Source organism: Epinephelus fuscoguttatus, linkage group LG16 (genome assembly GCF_011397635.1).
Source record: "Epinephelus fuscoguttatus linkage group LG16, E.fuscoguttatus.final_Chr_v1".
Taxonomy (NCBI): Eukaryota; Metazoa; Chordata; class Actinopteri; order Perciformes; family Serranidae; genus Epinephelus; species Epinephelus fuscoguttatus.
The window spans coordinates 1,815,500-1,835,741 of record NC_064767.1 but is presented as its reverse complement, the minus strand read 5'-3'; the positions used below and the strand labels follow the sequence as shown (position 1 = coordinate 1,835,741).

Genomic DNA, 20,242 nt, shown 5'->3' with positions numbered 1-20,242 from the left:
TACACACACACACATATATACACACCAATCTTGTATATAGTTAGTTAGAATTTGTGTGTTTTGGTGTGCTTTGCTAATTTGTGAATAAATATAATTCTTTGGAATCATACCTGCTGTCTGTTTAATGTTGCACAAGAGTGAATGAATAGTCAACCTCTGCTGCATCAAGAACTCCGAAATCCTTCAGGCATTACCGTTAATTTTGGTTGTTGTCATTAATTTAATTATTAATCAAACTCCAAATTAATAGTTCAGCATATTTTAGGAGACTGATATATTTAACTGGCTATCATTTTTCCCTTTACGGGAATGGTGCCCCACGAGATGATTTAATGTTAATTAAGTCACATTATTTGACATGATTATTAATTATTAATAATAATTATTAATTATTTCCGATAGCCAATTAAATCCCTACATATTTGGTGCCACCGTGTGAAGCCCGACTTTATGTTCCCAACAGATAGTTCAGTCTGTACAGAGCAGCTGATGGTAGCTCAGAGAATGTGTGTAGGATGTGAGTTTGTCCTGAGGGTGGTGCGACAGTTAAGATCATGGACTTATAGTAGCAGCAAAGAAAAGACACTCTGCATGTGGCCTGCTCCCAGCCAGCAAAAGCTCTCTCTAAATGGTAGAAGAGACCAGACACCTTCATGCTCCAGGCAGATACAACGTTTGCAAGCTAACTTTTTGAGCAAATGAGAACAAGGCCAAGTTAGTGCCGTACTGCTAACTCTGTAAGGACAAAGAGCAACCGGGGTCCTCTGACCTGCACCACTGGAACCACAACTCTTCTAAGACAGGCTCATCTATAACAGACAACTATTGGCTAACAAGCAGAACAACAAAACAACCAACTCTTCCCTCCATTCATGGACTGGTAACATAAAAACTGGGCACAGAATTAGTACAACAGTACAGGACCATGACCTCTGTCAATACTGATTTCACAGTTATTGTTGTGATATCTTTGCAGTCAGGTTATTGAGTATTTGGCTTTGCAAAAGCAAAGTTGATTTAAGGTAGGTAATGCTTCACACAGACCTAGGGTCTTGTTAGCAATGAAAATCCTTTTTAGTAACCTGGCACCTCTATGAAACTTAGATTACACGCAAACATTTTGGCTTTCAACATAACTACACTCAGAGAGGGAACTTAAAACTTCCTCTCTCACATGTCCTATTGCTTTTCTGACCAATGTGCTCAGAAGACCTCCCTCTGTGGCCATCTTTGATTTGGCCATCTTCTTTTTAGCTGGAGCTGCTACCCCTCCCCCACTTCTTCTCATCTCTGCTGCATGATGCAGCAAAGAAAAGACAAAACTCTTCTAAATCATAGTAGAGACAAGTTACGACTCTGGGCAGACAAAGTTTGCAAGCTAACTTTCCAAACAAGCAACTAATCATTCTTTATAACTGCTGCTGAAAATATCAATACATTGATGTGTTTGATGTCTTTAATTGTTTACATGTAACTTAAGTCCACCCTTTATTAAAAAGTGTGTATTTTGTACTTATTAAACAAACCTAATAAGAGGAAGTTACTGACGCTGTTCTTTTTGAAGGAATTGTTGTTGGGCAGATGTATCTAGAAAGGCTATCATAGCATAGTGGCATATAAAGTAAATCCCGAACTGCCTTGTTGAGTCTTCAGTCCAATAGTCTGATGTTTTTTAAGGTGCAACACTCAGAGGAAAGATGGAATAACTGTCTGATGCAGTAGCTCAGGCTATTAGAGGACTGGTTGGAAGTTCTGAGGTTGTTGGTTGGATCCTTATTGAGGCTCAGAGAATTTAAAGGCAGGTGTTCAAGGGAGAGAGTAAAAGGTTGAGTGAAACACTGTGAGTGAGTGTGAAGTGAGAGGTGAATAGCTCAGACTGTTTAAGGGCTGCTTGGAGAGTCTGCGGTTGAAAGGTTGATCCTTCCCTGGGACAGGTGAATTTTAAAATCCGACACATGAAAAGTATAAAAGCTGAAAAGAACACAAACAAAGCGTCTTGAGCCTGATAGCTCAGGATGCTAAAGGACTAGTTGGAGATCCTGAGGTTGTGGGTTTTATCTGTATCAAGGGTCAGTGAGTTTTAAGGTTGGTGTACTGAGTAAAAGACCTGGTGACACACAGTGCTTGGAGAATCTCAGGTTAAAGGTTCAATCCAGGGCAGGTGAATTTTTAATTCCAACACCCAAATGAAAAGATTAAAAGGTTAAGTGAGACAGGTACTTGGTGGAATAGTTGGACTGACTGTGGCAATAAGGTGCCAATGTTCCAGAGTGTGGGTTTGAAATCCTGGCTGTTTTTGGTACCTGGAGCGTTCTTAATAGCTCTTCAGTGTCAGGGTTGGAAGGAGGCCATGTCTCATACTGTACTATGACTTTTTTAACAGTCTTTTGACATGCTATTTTATAACCCTTTTTTCTTTCAACAATACTATGACTTTCTTGACATACTCTACAATGACTTTTCTGACATACTGCACTGACTTGACTTGCATGTGAGAGCCACTTAGGCACAAAGTAATATTTGATAAAGCGTTTCTGTTGCCAAGTATATGCAATATGTTCTGGCTGGTTCACACAACAGTTAAACAACAGTATATGGACAGGTTATGTGTATTTTAAGATTTATAAATTAAAAGGTTTGCAATTTTTGTGTTCGGGCGGCACGGTGGTGAGGTGGTTAGCACTCTCGCCTCACAGCAAGAGGGTTCCTGGTTCGATCCCGGGTGTGGGAGCCCTTCTGTGCAGAGTTTGCATGTTCTCCCTGTGTCAGCGTGGGTTTCCTCCAGGTGCTCCAGCCCCCCCACGACCCTCAAGAGGATGAAGTGGTTAGAAGATGAATGAATGAATGAATGAATGAATGAATGAATGAATGAATGAATGAATTTTTGTGTTCTGATGCTAAATGCAGTAAAGTATATTGTTTTGTTCCTTTACGACAGTTAATTGGGCTTTAGGGCAATTTGCCACATGTGCGCAGTGAGGACAATCATGTGTGCAGCTAGGATGTAGAGGAATCTGCATTAGCGTGGATTGAAATAAGTTTTTGACCGTGTATAACGTGCATAACGTGTGTAGTAGTGTGTACAGATAGCAGGTGACAACTTGTAGTTTTGGACTGCTTTATACTGGTATTGGACCACGTTTTTTTTGTGTGTGTCTTCAAATAAAGTGACATCAACGTTTTCCCTGTCTCCTGTGGACTACTTGTGAGTAACACTGGGTTTCTCAAGAAGAGTGGATTAATTAATCGAACACGAGTCAGAACTAAAAAATACTTACTGCAGATTAAGTGGCCTACAGTAGCGACTTGGACAAAAACGGCCACTACACTGCACTATGTCTTTTTTCAAAATACTCCACTATGACTTTGACATTCTGTACCATGACTTTTTTGGCATACTGTACTGCTCCTTACCTTTTTATAGCACAAATTATGATATTTATTATTTTATTATTTTTAGCACTTATTTTATAACTTTATACTAACACTAAGTTGATTCTTTTATTCTATATATCTTGAAAACACAGCTGAAAAGAACTTTATAATTGTCTACTGAAAAATTAATTTTTAATAAAATACTTTTTATGATATTTTATCTATCTCAGGACTGTCATATTAAGGTTGCTCAATAGTTTGATGAGGAAATATTTCAAAATGCTCTTGGAACCTGGAGAATGCCAAGAGTTTGCAAAGCAGTAATCAGAGCCAAGGGTGGCTATTTTGAAGAAACTAGAATATAAAACATGTTTTCAGTTATTTCACCTTTTTTGTTAAGTACATAACTCCACGTGTGTTCATTCATAGTTTTGATGCCTTCAGTGAGAATCTACAATGTAAATAGTCATGAAAATAAAGAAAATGCATTGAATGAGAAGGTGTGTCCAAACTTTTGGCCTGTACTGTACGTAGAGGCAGAAAAATGGAGAAATGATCAGATGATTGTTGACAGCGGTTATCCAACTGTCCTGCACATCACAACACACTGATCACTCAATGTATTCTCCAGCTTTATTGCACAAACATGTAAATGATGCATATTATTTATCCAATAATACATAATAAACCCCTTCAAACGGATGCTGACACACTTCACCGTCCTCATCTGTGATCTGATGATCCTCCTTTGTGCACGAGTGTCTGTGCAGTCCAATAAAAGCACATTCCAGACCAAGCAGAGCACATGAAGCATCTTAAAGCATTTTATTTATTGATGTAAATATGTTTACTTCCATATGATTGTCTGTAAGAGAATGTTTCTTTGACCAGCACATGATAATAAGACATCACACGTACAAGAGACCGTTCCAAGCAGTGCTGGGTGAAGCAAAACAAACAAACCATAATACTGCACAGTTGTGAAACATAACTTAAAATAAAACAGTCCTTCAAAACCACTTGATTAAATCATACAGACACATACACAGGTCCTTCATCGCAGCTTTAACAAAACAGCAAAATAAGAATCAGTTGTATTGTAAACCAATGCTGCCGTAAGACCGTATAATGTCCATCTCCATCATGAACATTAACTGCATGCTCACGTCACATTTTACAATCAAATGAAACGTACCGTTGAGTGGTTCCAACAGAAACACACAGATGTGCATCAACTGTGAAGGCACATGTGGCTTTGGCAAATTAAACACCCGCGTTTCCCCTGATGGTTTCTGCAGCCGTGGCAAGACGTTGTGGCCAGTTTGGTTCCATGTGTGTCTACGTACTGATGTTAAGACACTTTGTTGTACTCAGCTCTCTAGATGTCGTGGCGAGGGGTGCAGCGGTACGCTGGTTTCACGGTATGGCATGATATGAAAATTGGCGGTTATCATACATTTGCTTATCTACGGTGCTAAAAAAAAATTTGCTTTACTTTAAGGCGTTTGCTCAACAAAAATCCTCCAGGTTTGTTCCTTTAAAGGAGCAGTGTGTACGATTTAAGGAGATTTAGTGACGTCTAGTGGTGAGGATTGCAGATAGCAACCAGCTGAAACTTCTCCTGGTTAGAAAACATTCAGTGTTCAGGAGGTTTTTACAGGGAGCCGAATTCTCCACAGACATTTCTTCCTCTCTGAAACAAACAGACCAGGTGGTTTAAACGGGTAAAGACACTGAATAAAGAAGTTTCATGTTACAAATCAGTGTTTCCTCTATGCTGTTTGGCATGTCGCAGACAGGCTGCTCATCCAGCGCCTGCTATGTGTGCTCACGTTTCTCTGATAACTTAGTTCGGATCCAGATGTTCAGGAGGTTTTTACCGGGAGCCGAATCATCAGCAGAGGTCTCTTCCTCTTTAAAACAATCAGACCAGGTGATTTAGACCCGTCAAAACACTGAATAAAGTAATTTCATGTTACAAATCAGTGTTTCTCTGATGCTGTTTGGCACGCTGGAGCAGGCTGTCAGCTTTACATTTGCCAATGTGTGCTCAGCTTTTTTCTCTGATAACTTCAGATCCAAATGTGCATGAAGTTTTTACCGGGAGCTGAAGTATCCACAGAGGTGTCTTCCTCTCCAAAACAGACCAGCTGATTTACCCCGGTAAAACACTGAATAAAGCAGTTTCATGTTTTAAAATCAGTGTGTTTCCAACGCTGCGATGTTTAAATGCAACAACATGAGGTCCCTTTCTAGAGCCAGTGTTTGGTTTGTCTGTTCTGGGCTACTGTAGAAACATGGCGGTGCAACATGGTGATCTGTGTAGACAAGGACCTGCTCCCTGTGTAGATATAAACGACTCATTCTGAGGGAACGAAAACACAATGATTCTTATTTTCAGGTGATTATACACTAAAGAAAACACACTCATTATATTATATTCCATTTCTGCAAACATATCCCCCTGAATCCTCCACACTGGAGCCCTTAGGATCACTGTAACTGATCATAAAAACTGTGTAACACCATTTACTGTCATACTGTGAAGCCATGATATTTTCTGAGACGGTTATCATACTGTTAAAGAACTCATACCGCTGCAGCCCTCGTTGTGGCAGTCGAGCTGCTGTATTGCTTTTGTTTACACACAGACATCAGCAGAGGTGATCAGATCCAGGTGAACAAACACACACACACTTATTTTAAGGCACAAAAGGCGAATTCCCTTAACTCTTTAAGCAGCCTGAGGAAACAATCCTGAATAGAAGAAGGCACAAGGGAAACACTAAAGACACTAGTCGACACGTTTGAGGAAGCTGATTGGTTGCGTTAGAAGCCCTGAACTGTGACCCGATGATGACGATGATGTTGACTGAGCTTCATCTAAAGCTGGGAGCAGGCTGGGAGAGGAACACGTGCCAAATGCTGGTTAATTTGTCAAGTTTGTATTGTTTTATAAAAGTGTAGCTGGTTGGTAAAATATAAATCTAGCAAGCAATCTATGGAATCTTTTACCCGCCGTAAGCAAAGAATGAAAAGGTTAGTTAATGGAATAAAGTGGATCAAGTTTTTTAAAATACTGTCTCACAGCAACCAGGTCAACAAAGCCCATCCAGAAACTATTTTCCAGCCACAGCATCGGTTATTAAACACATTTTTCCGAGTGCCTAAAGAGGTACAAGTTTTTTTTCTTCTTTTTATCCGAACACAGTGTACCGGAGTTTAAACAGGCTTTGGTCTTTGAACGCTGCCACTCTGCTGCTACAGAGGCACATGACGTAAACTCCACACTGGGAGTCTGGACTTTTACTTGGTCGACCAGACTTCAGGTCCGTTGTACACGTTGCAGTCCACAGATGAAACCACATGCCGCAGGTAAAAGCACAATGAGCGCAGAGAAGAGAGGAAAGAGAGAGACAGGAAGGAAAAGTAGTTCCAGGGGTTGCGTTTGCTGTCACCTCTTCTTCACCTGGGTATGGGAGGAAGAGGAGGAGCACCTCTCTCCTTTTTGCCAGAGCCTGGAACAAAAGCAAAGACAGAGAAGTTAGTTTCTTAGATTTACAAAGGAGATTTCATTTTCGTCCACAGGGTGGAGCTGTGTCACAGTGTGACTGAGGTCGTCTCACACAGCCAGACCTACAGTATCTCAACGCTCTGTTTTAATGAGCGCTGGAGAAACATCTCATCAAAAAGTCTGACAACAATAAAGCCAATGTTTGGGGCTGATCTGGTGCAGCCAGCAGATATCCAGGCCAAGACTTATTTCTCTGTGCATCGCTCATTGTGATTCATAAACAGATACCTACATGCAGATACATTTCTAAACTACAGTGGTCGCTTCATGCAAACTAGTCAAGCTGCAGTTATGGTTTCCATCTATGTCTGTGAAAACATGAATGCTTCACACATTTAATTTGTTGCAATAGATGGTTGTACTGTAGGGTGGAGATGTCACACAAATTAAGCAACAAATCAACCGGCAAAACTGAGCATGGTTTGTAAAACTGAAAGCCAGTTAGATTCAAGACTTTTTAACGCCACTCAGAATTAAATTAAAGGCCAGTTTTACAAAAAACAAAACTGAAGAAACAAAAACATGAAGCGACATCATGACTCTGGGTTCAGGACAATTTAGCCCAAATGTTGTAACATAAAACACAAATGTTTTTTGTCTCATGGTCATGGTCATGGGGGTGGAGTAGAACTGGGTACTACGTGGCGTTAGGAGGCAAATTTGTGTTTCTCTCTGTATGTAGGATTCCACTGCTTTGATTCCCATTGTGCTGAGTTAGAATTTTTTTTGCTTAAGATGTAACATGCCTCGTGCAGTGCCGTGAACCGGCTTCAGCTGTGTTGCTAAATATTCTATACAATCAGCACAGTTTCAAGATTAGAGTCACCAATTCAGTATCTGACCAAATGTCTCCCCTTCTGTTCCTGAGATATGACGTTAAAACATGATGATGTCACAGTCAAGCTGACCTTTGACCTCCTGACCATCATTATTTTATCCTGTCAGACATTTGTGTCAAGTTTTATAATTTATATTCATTTCTGAGATATGGCCAAAACATTGTTTGTGAGGTCACAATGACCTTTGACCAGCCAAATCTAATCAGTTCATTTTTGATTTGTGACCTTTGATCACCAAATTCTAAATAAGTTTATCGTTGGGTCCAAGTGGACGTTTGTGCCAAATTGCAAGACATTCTTTAAAGGTGTTCTTGACATATTGCGTTCAAAGGAATGAAACAGATGTATGTGCAGACAACCCCGAAAAAATAAAGCCTCTGGCCTTGGCTATCGCCAACACAGAGGCATGAAAAGCTAAATTAAGGCTAAGTTGTGTTTAAAATGTGATTGGTCAATATTCCTGGAACTACACAGAACTCCTGATACCAACATCCTCTCCCAATGCCGACAGATTCTGAATACACATGCAGGTATATGTTTATATTTCTTTAAACTTGCACCTCTTGTCTGCACTTTTGCTATTTTTCCAATGGTGATTTTTTAAAATGTAAATCATTTAGTGATTAATTTTACCTTTTAAATCTTTTTTTTTTAAATTGCAGAAAATTATCCCCAAAATTAATTGCCAAAATGATGATCAAAATTTAACGCCAAAAATTATTTCCAAAATTGGCATGTTTTATTTAAAAATTGATAAAATGTGATGATGTGGAAAATCGCCAAAATTGGGATGTCAAGTTTTCTTAAAAATCTGGAATAAAATAAACCCAAAATACAACCATTTGAATTTGTATACCCCTCCCCTGAACCAAAATTAAAAACATAAGTCCCTCCCCAGTGCTTAAACACATCTGTCACAGATAACAAACAGTCCCTTAGGGTAAGAGTTTAGAGAATGCATTATATCAGTGAGGCTAATTACAAGGACAAGTACAAGAGTGTGTGTGTGTGTGTGTGTGTGTGTGTGTGTGTGTGTGTGTGTGTGTGTGTGTGTGACCTCTGCCGTCAGTCTTGGCGATCTTGCTGGGGTAGGTCTTGGGGAAGGGCACGTAGGGCTCAGGTGGAGGAAAGTCTGACACCGGATGGAAAGTGAAGCGACACTCCCACTCATCTGTCAGCGGAGAGAAAATGGAGGTCAGTGGGTGAGTCTCTGTCACAGCGACAAATCTCCCATGATACACCACACATCATGCTTCTCACATTAAACAGGATTCTTTGGATTTGACAAAATGCGAGAAAAAACAAATAGAGGTTGACGGGTTTGTAGACGTTGGGAAACAGCTGCTTTGTGATAAAAGTTTTATTTTGAGTCAGTTTGATATCAGATCCAAATGTGTCCAAATCCACTCACATTCACTGTATCTATGAAAAACAATTCTTGTGTAATAAGATATAAATTTAAACTATGTTGACATATTTACAGATTATTGTGACTTCAGGGAATATGATTAAAAACAGTCAGATTTTTCTGCAGCAGGATTTTAGGACCTCTCGTCTTTTCTTGTCCCCGCTGCCTTCCAGCTCAGCCGAACTCCCTCGGGTCAGAGGGATAAAAACAACACGAACAGGAGGTCAGTGGGTTTCTCTGCCATAGTGAACACACTGGAGCTCATGTGGTAAAAACAACACTGAGGGCAACAGATTCTCCCGAAGAGACAGAGAGACTGCAGTCTTTGAAACACACAGCTGGTCCTCTATAAGGCAGTCTGAACTATCCACCAGCAAAGTTACCACCTGCACACACAGATTTATACCATTTTACTGAATGATAGGGTTTTTGTTTTCCTTAAATACAGTGTAGATAGGAGTGGACGATATATCGAATCTACTCGTTGTATCGTGGCTTGCTCCATATGAGATGTATAAAATTACTTTATCACGGGTCACGTCATTTCTTTAACCCACCAGCATGAGACTCGCTTCAAGGTCCGGTTAACATCACTTTCTACCGAGCAACAGTGCCTGAGCAGGCAAGGTGTGCGTTTTTCTATCTGCAGGGCTCCAGACCCCCACTATTCAGTCATGTTTTGTGACCATGGAGCACCAGTGAGACTTGCAAATATTACTAATATATGAACTGGAGAGCTGTTACTTTGATGCCAGCTTACAGTGAATACATCATCACATTTAATACTGCCATGACAACACTTGAACCTCATGAGTTTAACGACAGTGTGAGCAGGTGAGGTGAGTGTTTTTGTATTTTAAAGGGAAATGTGGTTTATTTCAACCTGTCTCCTATCGTCCTAAATTTGTTTCAAGTGACTAGTGACATAAAAATAATAGTTAGCATGTTAGCCGTTAGCCTAGATACAGCCGGGGCGCATAGTAGTGTCAGACCTGTTAAAACGTAAGTGAACGAGCAACCTTCAAGTGCAAAGTTAATCCACTAAACAAGCTTTTTTTCCACAAAGACCGCCTCATATCGTTAGGATAAATGTCAGAGAACATATAGAAAACGACATGTAAACGTGTTGTCTTACCTTACCGGTGTGCTGCCATGTTTGTTTACCATTTAGCTCTGCTTTCCAAATCACGGCTGAAATATCGCGAGAACAAGCAGTGATCTCATACCATGCCTGAAATCTCACAAGCTCTAGATAAAGCCCAGCTGGATACTACTTCAGGTGGAAGTGTCTCGTCCTCGCATTCCTCTTCTGTGGGCACTGGGGCACAGCATTCACAGGTACACCACCAATCTCCAGAGCTACGCAGCCTTGCAGCAGCCATTCCTCCTCTCTCGTCCTCTACCTGTTGCACCTCTCTCTCTCTCTCCTCCTCCGTTCTTCAATTTCACGAAGCTCTTCGTCAGTGTATTCTGGCTCAAATAAATAAGGGCAGCCATCAAACTCTGCAAAATCAAATTCCTCCTCCACAAAGTCGAAGTCTGGCAAAAAGTCAGCCATTATTCTATAAATCTTTCATAAAATAAATGAATGAACTTTTCAGGCTACTGTCCGGTTCTGCCTTCCAGCTGTTGCTGCTTGTTCTCGCGAGATTTCAGGCACTGTATGAGATCGCTGCTTGTTCTCGCGATATTTCGGCCGCGCTTTGGAAAGCAGAGCTAAATGGTGAACAAACATGGCAGCACACCGGTAAGGTAAGACAACACGTTTACATGTCGTTTTCTATATGTTCTCTGACATTTATCCTAACGATATGAGGCAGTCTTTGTGGAAAAAAAAAGCTTGTTTAGTGGACTAACTTTGCACTTGAAGGTTGCCCGTTCACTTACGTTTTAACAGGTCTGACGCTACTATGTGCCCCGGCTGTATCTAGGCTAACGGCTAACATGCTAACTATTATTTCTATGTCACTAGTCACTTGAAACAAATTTAGGACGATAGGAGACAGGTTGAAATAAACCAAAATTTCCCTTTAAGGGCTTCAGACTGCGATGGTTAAGTCACATTTTGCAACCATGGAGCACCGGTACAACTTATGCAAATATTGTTAACACATGAACTGGAGAGCTGTTAGTTTGTTTCCTGTTTACAGTGAATAAATCATCACATTTAGAGGCACAGCAACAACTGTTTAACTTTGTGCTAACTGCTAACGTCTGACTGTTGACCGGAGGCTTCAGTTCACAGCAAAAACATCAACACTTCCTGCCCGGGATGAGCCAGGTGCTTCAAAATAAAAGCACCAGCGGTTCCCCTTTGATTTAATTATAACAATATTTTATTTAACATTATTATAACAGTATTTTATGTTACTTTTTTATAACAGCAGTTTATTTAACTTAATAATTTTGTATTTCAGTAGTCTACAGTACTTTAGAAAGGATGTCAAAATACTGCGATATATATCATGTATCACGATACAGCCTAAAAACATCACAATATCATTTTCAGGCCATATGGCTCAGCCCTAGCTGTAGATGTCCATTCTCGTCTTTGTCTCACTCCACAAGTGTAAAACAGTATTTCAGGTATTTTGCGGTGCATTAAATAAACACAGCAGCACCTGGAGGGATTCACTCACCCTGTATCTGGTTGTGGTGAGAGTTCTGGAAGCCGTTACCCATGGGTGGTTGAGGAGGAGGAGGAGGGGCCCCTCCTGTCCCCGGCCTGTCTGGAGGGAGGGGAGGTCTCCCACCAGGTCCCCCGCGAGGAGGCTCAGGGCCTGGCCGACCAATAGGAGAAGGTGCTGGCGATGACCTCACACTGCCCCCACCTATGCTACGACCTGAGGGAGGAGGAGGAGGAAGAGGCCCTACGGAGGCAGAAATAAATAATGACGTGTTGGCTTTTACGATACTGAATATCTATGAATTGAGCCTCCGTCACAGATCCTGTGAGCGGTGTTTTCACAAAGGAGCATCGCACTGTATCTTAAACCTCTCTCATCTTTTCCACGTGCTCTGTAAGCAGCAGTAACACACTGTTCAGTAATGAATCAAAGCTGTTCACCTGTTCGTTGTGACGACTGGTTCCTTCCAAGAGATGGCGGTCTCTCATTTGGCGGAGGAGGGAGAGGTCCTGTCCGACCGTGTGGTGGAGCTGGACCATGGCTGGCAACAAGAAACTTCATTTTAAACGATAAACACTATTTATGGTAAAAAATAAATAAACAGAGAACGAGCAGTTGAAGCAGATCTCACTACAGGAAGTGCCAATCATTGTTTCTTTGCTTCCAAAATCTCATCACAGCTTTGAAGAATAAACTCTGTGTTAGCGACGCAAGATACATATCAGCCTGATGAATTATCAGCCGATAATGGGACATTTTTATTTTTATGCATTATTCCAATAATTAAAGTTACAGCCGATAAATAGCGCCGATAAAACAAAGCCAGACTGCTTTCACTGATGTAACAAGGGCAGCATCTGCACACCCGACACAGTGAGGGCAGACCTGATGTCGGCAGGTATGAAGAGTCATAACCGTTCTTTGTGTTTGTTGTGTTAACATGAGTGATGTCAGTTTGATTTGGTCTGATCAGCGCTGTGGAATATTACATCATTTTTTATTTTCTCACATCATCTGAGTCTTTCTCACCCTCAGGTGAACATGAACTACAGGTTATACACTTCTTTTTAAAATACAGAAATGTGAAATTATCATTAACTCTATTGGTTACCGTCATGAGAAGCAGGTAATGGTCTCGGTATTGGTTTAAAAATCCATATCGGTGCATCCATAAGTGTCATCTTTGTTAGTTATGTGTCTGATGCCTGACAGGAAACACTGTGCACACGTCTCGCTTTAACGCAACTCATCCGTTATTAACACGTAACAAACACAGATCAATGATACAGACAGACAGAACTTGTACCTGTTGAGCGACAGGTTCCTCTGGGGCAGACGAGGGGTGCTGTGGTCGTCCCCTCCGGCCGGGGTGGGTGGGAGAGGAGGGGGACCCGGTCGGCCCGGCGGGAGAGGAGGCGCACCCCCACCAACTGAGGGACGAGAGGCAGGGGAGGAGGAGACGGAGGAGGAAGGCTTGGAGTTGACAGAGGGAGGAGGCGGGGGAACATCACGGGGCATAGATGGGCGATGACCTCCTAGTGGTGGTGGTGGGGGCCGGTCGTCAGGAAGTGGGGGCCTCCCTCCAGGAGCAGGGGGTAAGGAAGGTCGGCTGCTGTTCGGGGGTGGGGGAGGAGGTGCAGAGAATCCTGGTCTTGGTCCAGGTGAGGAGCCTCCTGGTGGTGGAGGGAGAGGTCCGTGTCTCCCCAGTGGAAGACTGGGAGGTGAAGGTCCGGAGGCCGGGCTGGGCCTGGGTGCTGCAGGGAGTGACGGCGGAGACGGACCCCCACGAGGCTGGAAGCTCTGGTTTGGTCGAGGAGTGTTGGGCACAGGAGGAGGGGGGCCTCCCGGAGTGTCTTGTCTGGAGGAGAGATTTGGCCGGCCCTTTGGGAGGTCAGGGACGTTGCCACGGCCACCAGCAAGGGCGCCTGGGAGTTTGGGCGGGCCAGCGGAGCCTCCACCGCCACCAAAGGGGCTGGGCCCACAAGAGCGGCCTCCTGGAGGGAGCACGGGCCCTCGGCTGGGTCCTGAGTCTGGAAGAAAGAAAAGGCAATGATTTAATAAAGAACATGTGCGAGGGGATGCTTTCTGTGTCGTTCATTATCATTATTAACCATCCATCAGCTTTAACTGCTCATTCTTGAGGGTCACAGGGGGCCTGGAGCCCTCCCGTTTGGTGCCCCCCTTTTTTTTATTCCTTTTTGTTATCACAGCCTGTTTCTGACTCTGGACAGCATGTTAAAGTCCTACGACCCTAAAAGTGTACTGGGTGGACAGGGGCACCTGTCAGGCCTCCAACAGCTGCTGGTGAACATCTGGTCTCTGTGCTGACAGTGTTACATGTGCTTAAGTTCGACGGGACGCTTTAGCAGAGGGTTGAGGGGTGCCTTGAGGGTTGGGGGGACCTGGCTTACTTTTCTCTGCCATGGTGGCATGCCCTGCTCTCTTCCAGAGGCTGTGAACTTCCTGTTTCTCCTCACTTAGGCATCTAGGACCATGGGCTGTGTGGGGCAGGGAAGATAGCCAACTGGGGGTCCCTGGTGTAGGCCAAGCCTACAGTCTGGCCTCGCTCCCTCCTCCTGGGTACTCTGCTGGAGTTCCAGGGTCATGAACCAAAAACGAAACCAAACTAAATGTGGCTATTCAACATGAACATGTCTGGGTTGGGAGAGAGTTTCTGCCCCGAGCAAAGTATCCCGCAGGGTGAAATGAAGTGTGAGATGAACAGGTGTCTTTAGTGATGCAGGTGCTCTGTCAAACCTTCATGGTGAAGAGGGAGCTGAGCCTGAAGGCAAAGCTTTTCTGGTGCCTCTATGTCCCAACCCTCACCTATGGTCATGAGCTCTGGGTAGTGACTGAAAGAATAAGATCATAGATGCAAACACTCGAAATGAGGAGCTCAGACAACCAGAGGGAGCACAGAGTAGAGCCACTGCTCCTCCATGTTGAAAGGGGTCAGCTGAGGTGGTTCAATATCTAGTCAGGGTCCTCCTGGGTGCCCCCCATTAGAGGTCCTCCAGGTACCTCCAACTGGTAGGAGGCCTGGGGCAGACCAGAGCAGAGGCAGTTTTAAAGTTGCCAGTTAACTTGACCTGCCTGTGTTTGGACTGTGGGAGGAAACTGGAGCACCTGGAGGAAACCCCCACAGGAACAGGGAGAACATGCAAACCTTAATTTAAATGATAATATTTCATTTGTTCTCACCATTTTTACCACTGCTTGCTGCAGACCTCAGTTTTGGCATCCCTCCTGCAAACAGGCCTCCTAAACCAGCAGGAGCCCCACCTCCAAAACCTCCTCCTCCTCCTCCTCCTCCTCCTCCACCACCACCGCCTCCACCTCCTCCTCCTCCTCCTCCTCCTCCTCCTCCTTTGGGTTCTGGGAGGACAAACAACAAACATTAAAATCAGTAGGTAATTTACAAGATATATTTGGCGCTGTTTTGCTGCATGTTTGATCAAAGATGTACATTATATCTCCCTAAATCTTTCAACGTAGCTGTGTGACTTAAGTTATGTGACTAACCTGGCTACAGAGCAACTGTCCTCTGTGGGGACAGCGAAGAGGACACAATGAGTGCGGCTGTTTTAGACAGGTTAGACTTACTGTCCAGTTGAGGTCCACTGCGGTCATTGGTGACAGCCTTCTTTAATCTGGTGCCTTTACAGATGTCGGACAGCAGAGCGTTCCTTCCCTGCTGCTCTGAACGGTTCAGAGAAGGCTTCTCTGTGTTGGCCTGAAACACACACACACACACACACACACACACACACACACACACACAGTCACTGAGACGGAGTGACGCTGCAGCAAACACTCATGACTTCACTGATCTCTGCGTGCTAAATTCATTTATCTGAGAGGAGCAAACTCAGAGTCACACAGACCAAACTGGAGGAGATATGTTAGGACATGATTTATCCACAAGATGTCTCTGCTGAGCAGCTTCGAGAGGACAGCAGGTCTCGCTGGACAGAGAGACAGACAGGCAGAAGGACTTACAGCAGCAAAGGTGGGAGGAGGGGGAGGCCCTGGGGGTGGTGGGGGAGGAGGGGCTGGCATCTTCCTGGGTCCACTTTACTGTATCTGCACTGGACGCCGCACCCTGGAGCACAGATCACACACACACTTCATAAAACAACAGAAACAGGGTTTACATGATGTTTTAACAGATGATCCCCAAACTGAGGATCTGAGGTCCTTGAGAGAGTTTCAGGTCGTCCCCATAAAACCAAGAGTGAACTCAGTCTCAGCATTAATTCATTCAGAATGTGTCATGAAAGCTTCAACACTTATTTGTGCACTAAACATGAGCATAATTAACAGTTTGAGGCAAAAGGAAAACACACAGCTGAATGCAGCTGGAGCCAATGATACAATGCTGCAGGTGCTTATTTTATTTCTGGACATTTTAATGATATTTAACATTTTTCAGACATTTCATCAATATTATTTTGTCCATTTTAATAATATTTTTCAGACATTTGCAATAATATTTTTTTCTCACATATAATCAACTTTTTTTCTGGACATTTTATCAACATTTTTCCAGACATTGTATTAACTTCTTTCCTACATTTTAATAGTATTTTTCAGACATTTTATCAACATTTTTCCAGGTATTAGAGTAAGATTTTTTTGGACATTTTCATGATGTTTAACAGACATTTTATCAATATTTTTCAGACTTTGCAATAACATTTTTTCTGACATTTGTTAACATTTCCTCAGACATCTTAATATTAATATCTTAATATTATTTCATCAACATTTCTGCAGACATTTTATCAAGATTTCTTTGGACATTTTCTTATCATTTCACTTTCATAATATTTTTCTGACATTGAATCAATGTTTAACATTTTTTTTGGACAGTTCAGTAATATTTTTGGGACATTTTATCAACCTTTATTTTTCAGACTTTTTTGATATATTTCAGATATTTAATTAACATTTGTTTGAGACATTTTAATAATGTTTTTCGGATATATTATATTATATATTTTTTTGTGTTTTATTACAAAAATTCCTGACATTTTATTAATTTTATTGCTGATAATAATATATATATATAAAAATATTTATTTTTTTTATTATTATAGTGACCCTCTATGTTGAGCTTCACAGTTGGAGCAGTAACAACTCGTGCAGCATCCTTACGTACTCAGTATGTGAAGCTGTAACATCGTACGTCGTAGCCTGTGATTCAGTCGGCGCTGTCATCGTACAGTCTGCAGACATCAGACTGGATGTCGTACCCAAGTTTATTAGCTCGATGTTGCACAGTGTAGCTGCACCAAACTTGTAAGACTGATAAAATCTCACAGTCTGTGGGAGGCTAAATGGAAATGAGACTGCAGGATTTGATTGTGCTGAAGTGAATGAGTTCAACTTTTCTGTGAAAATACAGTCAATACATTTTCTCCACAGGCAGCCGTGGTCACAGTAGTTAATTTCACTTCCTTGAATCTGTCTTGGTGACAAGTTTCAGAATTGGTTTGCTGAGAATTGACAGAGATCTCAAACAATCACGCTGAGCTGTAGTGGCTGTCGTTTGGTCGCCACACTTCTGCTCCACTAAATGACATTACAATGGTCGATGGAAACCAAAATCATCGACCCACTGAGGGCTGGAATCAAAGTCACACTGAAAATCAAAGTAAAACATTGAAATCACAGCTGATCCCACTCATCATGTGACTCAGCAGTGTGTAGTGTGGATTGAGGTCAGGGGAACGAGAGGGCCAGTCAGTGGCATCAATGTCTTCATCATCCAGGAACTTTGTTTTGGTGGAGAAATTTCAGATATTTGAAAAAAATGCTAATTCTTGTAAATGCTGCAGAGTGTGTTCACAACAGAGTGAATTCCTGGAGGGAGTGACGGTGCAGATACAGCAGACATCGACTGAGCAGAGGAGATTTCAATGCTTCAAATATGTGATGAACAACAGATCAATACTCCGGTCAGTTGAGAGTGAGTTTACAGGCAATAACAGACTTACAATAAATGTTTTACCTAACAGGAAGTTGAGGGTTAAGTTCCTTAGAACATAACTTCAACACACATCATGTACCTGGAGTTTGGTTTCACAAGGAGAGACACCTTTTCTCTTAAGAATCATCACGCAATGCCTGAATGTGCAGAACAGGAAAGAGGCTGGGTTTGGCTCTGTGTTAGTGACCGTGAGGATGATGCTTTTCTCACAACTGTTGAAGCTGCACTCTGCAGAAATGTTTATGTGAAAATATTCTGGACGTATTCAAAGAACTGACGATAAAAAACCACAACAGAGATGAGCGCCCCATCCTAACCATATCGCTGCTATCTGCAATAACTGTTAACCATTCTCATCTCTCGTTTGGTCCCACTGTCATGAAACTGACAGTAACTACTAACTAGAGGCTAATGTGTCAGCATAATATCTCATTACTTTCTGGTGCTGAAGTAATACATCCACTAGGAGAAGTGCGGCTTTAAAGCTACTATTCCATCAAAAGCTGACACTCTTAAAGACTGACGGAGCTGATGCAGAAGCAGCTGAGACACATCACTGACTCCTGTGTGGCCAGATGTGCAACACGCATGAACACCTCCACCCACAGAGAGCAGCAACAGGTTTCCGACCTGACAGATTCTGTGTGGAGTGTAAACCGTCACCGTGTCTGAATCATCTTTGACATTTTATGAACATAATTTAATATTTGTCACAACAGATGCTTTTACAGAGATGCAACACACGCTGAGCAACAAAGCAACTGGCAAAACTGAAACAAGGCTTCTGACAACATGTAGGATTATACTGCTTTGATTCCTGTCGGGCTGAGTTTGAAAAACATTTTGCATAGTCTTGTACCGACTTTAGCCGTGCTCAATCACCAAATCCTGATCAGGTAGTTCTTGATCAAAGGAAACATTTGTGCCAAATTTGAGGAAACTCCTTCAAGGCCTTCTTACGCTATCATGTTCACAAGAATGAGACAGATGCAAGGACACAGTGGCCTTTGACCACCAAATGCTAATCAGTTCATCGTTGAGTCCAAGTGGACGTTTGTGCCAAATTTGAAAATACAAAAATCCCTCAAGGTGTTTTAGACATCCCATTCACAAGACTTAGACAAACAAGGTCACAGTGACCTTGACCTCTGACCTATGGGATATAAAATGTCATCACTTCATTATTTTATCCTGTTATCCTGTGTGAAATTCTGTCATAATTAGTGTATGAATTCTTGAGTTCACAAAATTTAAATTGCTTCTTCGATGAGTCCAAGTGGACGTTTGTGCCAAGCTTAAAGAAATACTCTCAAGTTGAGAGATATCGAAATACTATTATGAGACAGAGGGACAGACGGAGGGAGGAACAGACGACCCAAAAACATAATGCCTGCAGTCACACATATTGGCAGCGTTGAGGTATAAAAAGAGATGTTCACAATTATTCTGAGATGCTTCAATGCCGCATCAGAAAACAGGTTCATACAATCCGGCTTACCTTATCTTAGCATTATGGAGACTTTTGAAAGATTGATTTAAGACATTTTAACACTGACTAAGGCCTTATTTTTAGATTAATGGATTCAATACACTCATGTTGTCATGTGTAGTCGCCTTTTTTGCACTTTTATGATTCACTTAAGGCATACATTAACAAAATGTTTTGCTTTTATTTGTAAGTCATTTTGAGTTTTATATTGCCTGTTTTAGAGCTGTATATTTTTATTTTGTATCTATGTTGTCTGTAACTTTATGTTGTCGCCTGTCTCGGCCAGGACACTCTTGGAAAAGGATTTCCCGTTAACTGAAAAATTCAATGCCTTTTTGAGGATCTGTGGGACCAAACTATATGCAAACTAAACCCACCGATAAAAACAATAAAAAAAACAACCTCCATTTAACAACAAAAAAGGAACTTATATACAAGTCAAACAAACAGTCTGTAAACCTCAGAGTCATATTTACTGCAGCACTTCCCCAAACTGTTCAGTCCGTTACACACCGACCCACATGAAGTCAGAGTGGATATTTAGGTACTTTTCTATCACTCATTTTATTTCAAAAGCAAATAAACACAAGAACATGGTGGGACTGTGACATCTGTAACTGGCAAAGATGCATCATATCAACGATGTCATGCTTCCTGTTTTTGACGATACATCTCAAATAAAAAGATAAACCTGTTAATCAGAATTCTGTCAGTCAGCTGCAGGCCCATCACATGACTCTCCTGCATTCACTTCACCTGGTTCATCTCTGGTAAGATAAAATACGACTTTGTTATTAATCCCCCATCGAGGACATCCACAGGACAAGAGGAAGATGAAAAAATGCTCTCAAATCAGAGTTTAGCTCAGGTGTTGTGACCGGAAACATGTATGAAGCATCTTAATGACTCACCCCCACACATTTAAATTCACAGCCCGT

The 20,242-nt window shown here is 42.1% G+C and overlaps 1 protein-coding gene across 2 annotated transcripts in view; it reads right to left on the bottom strand.

Moving 5' to 3' along the window:
- Positions 1-4,186: 4,186 nt before the first annotated feature.
- Positions 4,187-20,242, bottom strand: part of wipf1b (WAS/WASL interacting protein family, member 1b) — a 44,165-nt gene continuing 28,109 nt past the window's right edge. For both annotated transcript variants that reach the window (XM_049599620.1, XM_049599619.1), the window contains 8 exons: positions 15,823-15,925; positions 15,427-15,556; positions 15,025-15,198; positions 13,130-13,853; positions 12,264-12,364; positions 11,836-12,066; positions 8,846-8,959; positions 4,187-6,893 (listed from right to left, as the gene is read on the bottom strand). In XM_049599620.1, coding sequence (XP_049455577.1) covers positions 6,841-6,893; positions 8,846-8,959; positions 11,836-12,066; positions 12,264-12,364; positions 13,130-13,853; positions 15,025-15,198; positions 15,427-15,556; positions 15,823-15,882 — 1,587 coding nt within the window. In that variant the 5' untranslated portion in view covers positions 15,883-15,925 and the 3' untranslated portion in view covers positions 4,187-6,840. The remainder of the gene's footprint in view (positions 6,894-8,845; positions 8,960-11,835; positions 12,067-12,263; positions 12,365-13,129; positions 13,854-15,024; positions 15,199-15,426; positions 15,557-15,822; positions 15,926-20,242) is intronic.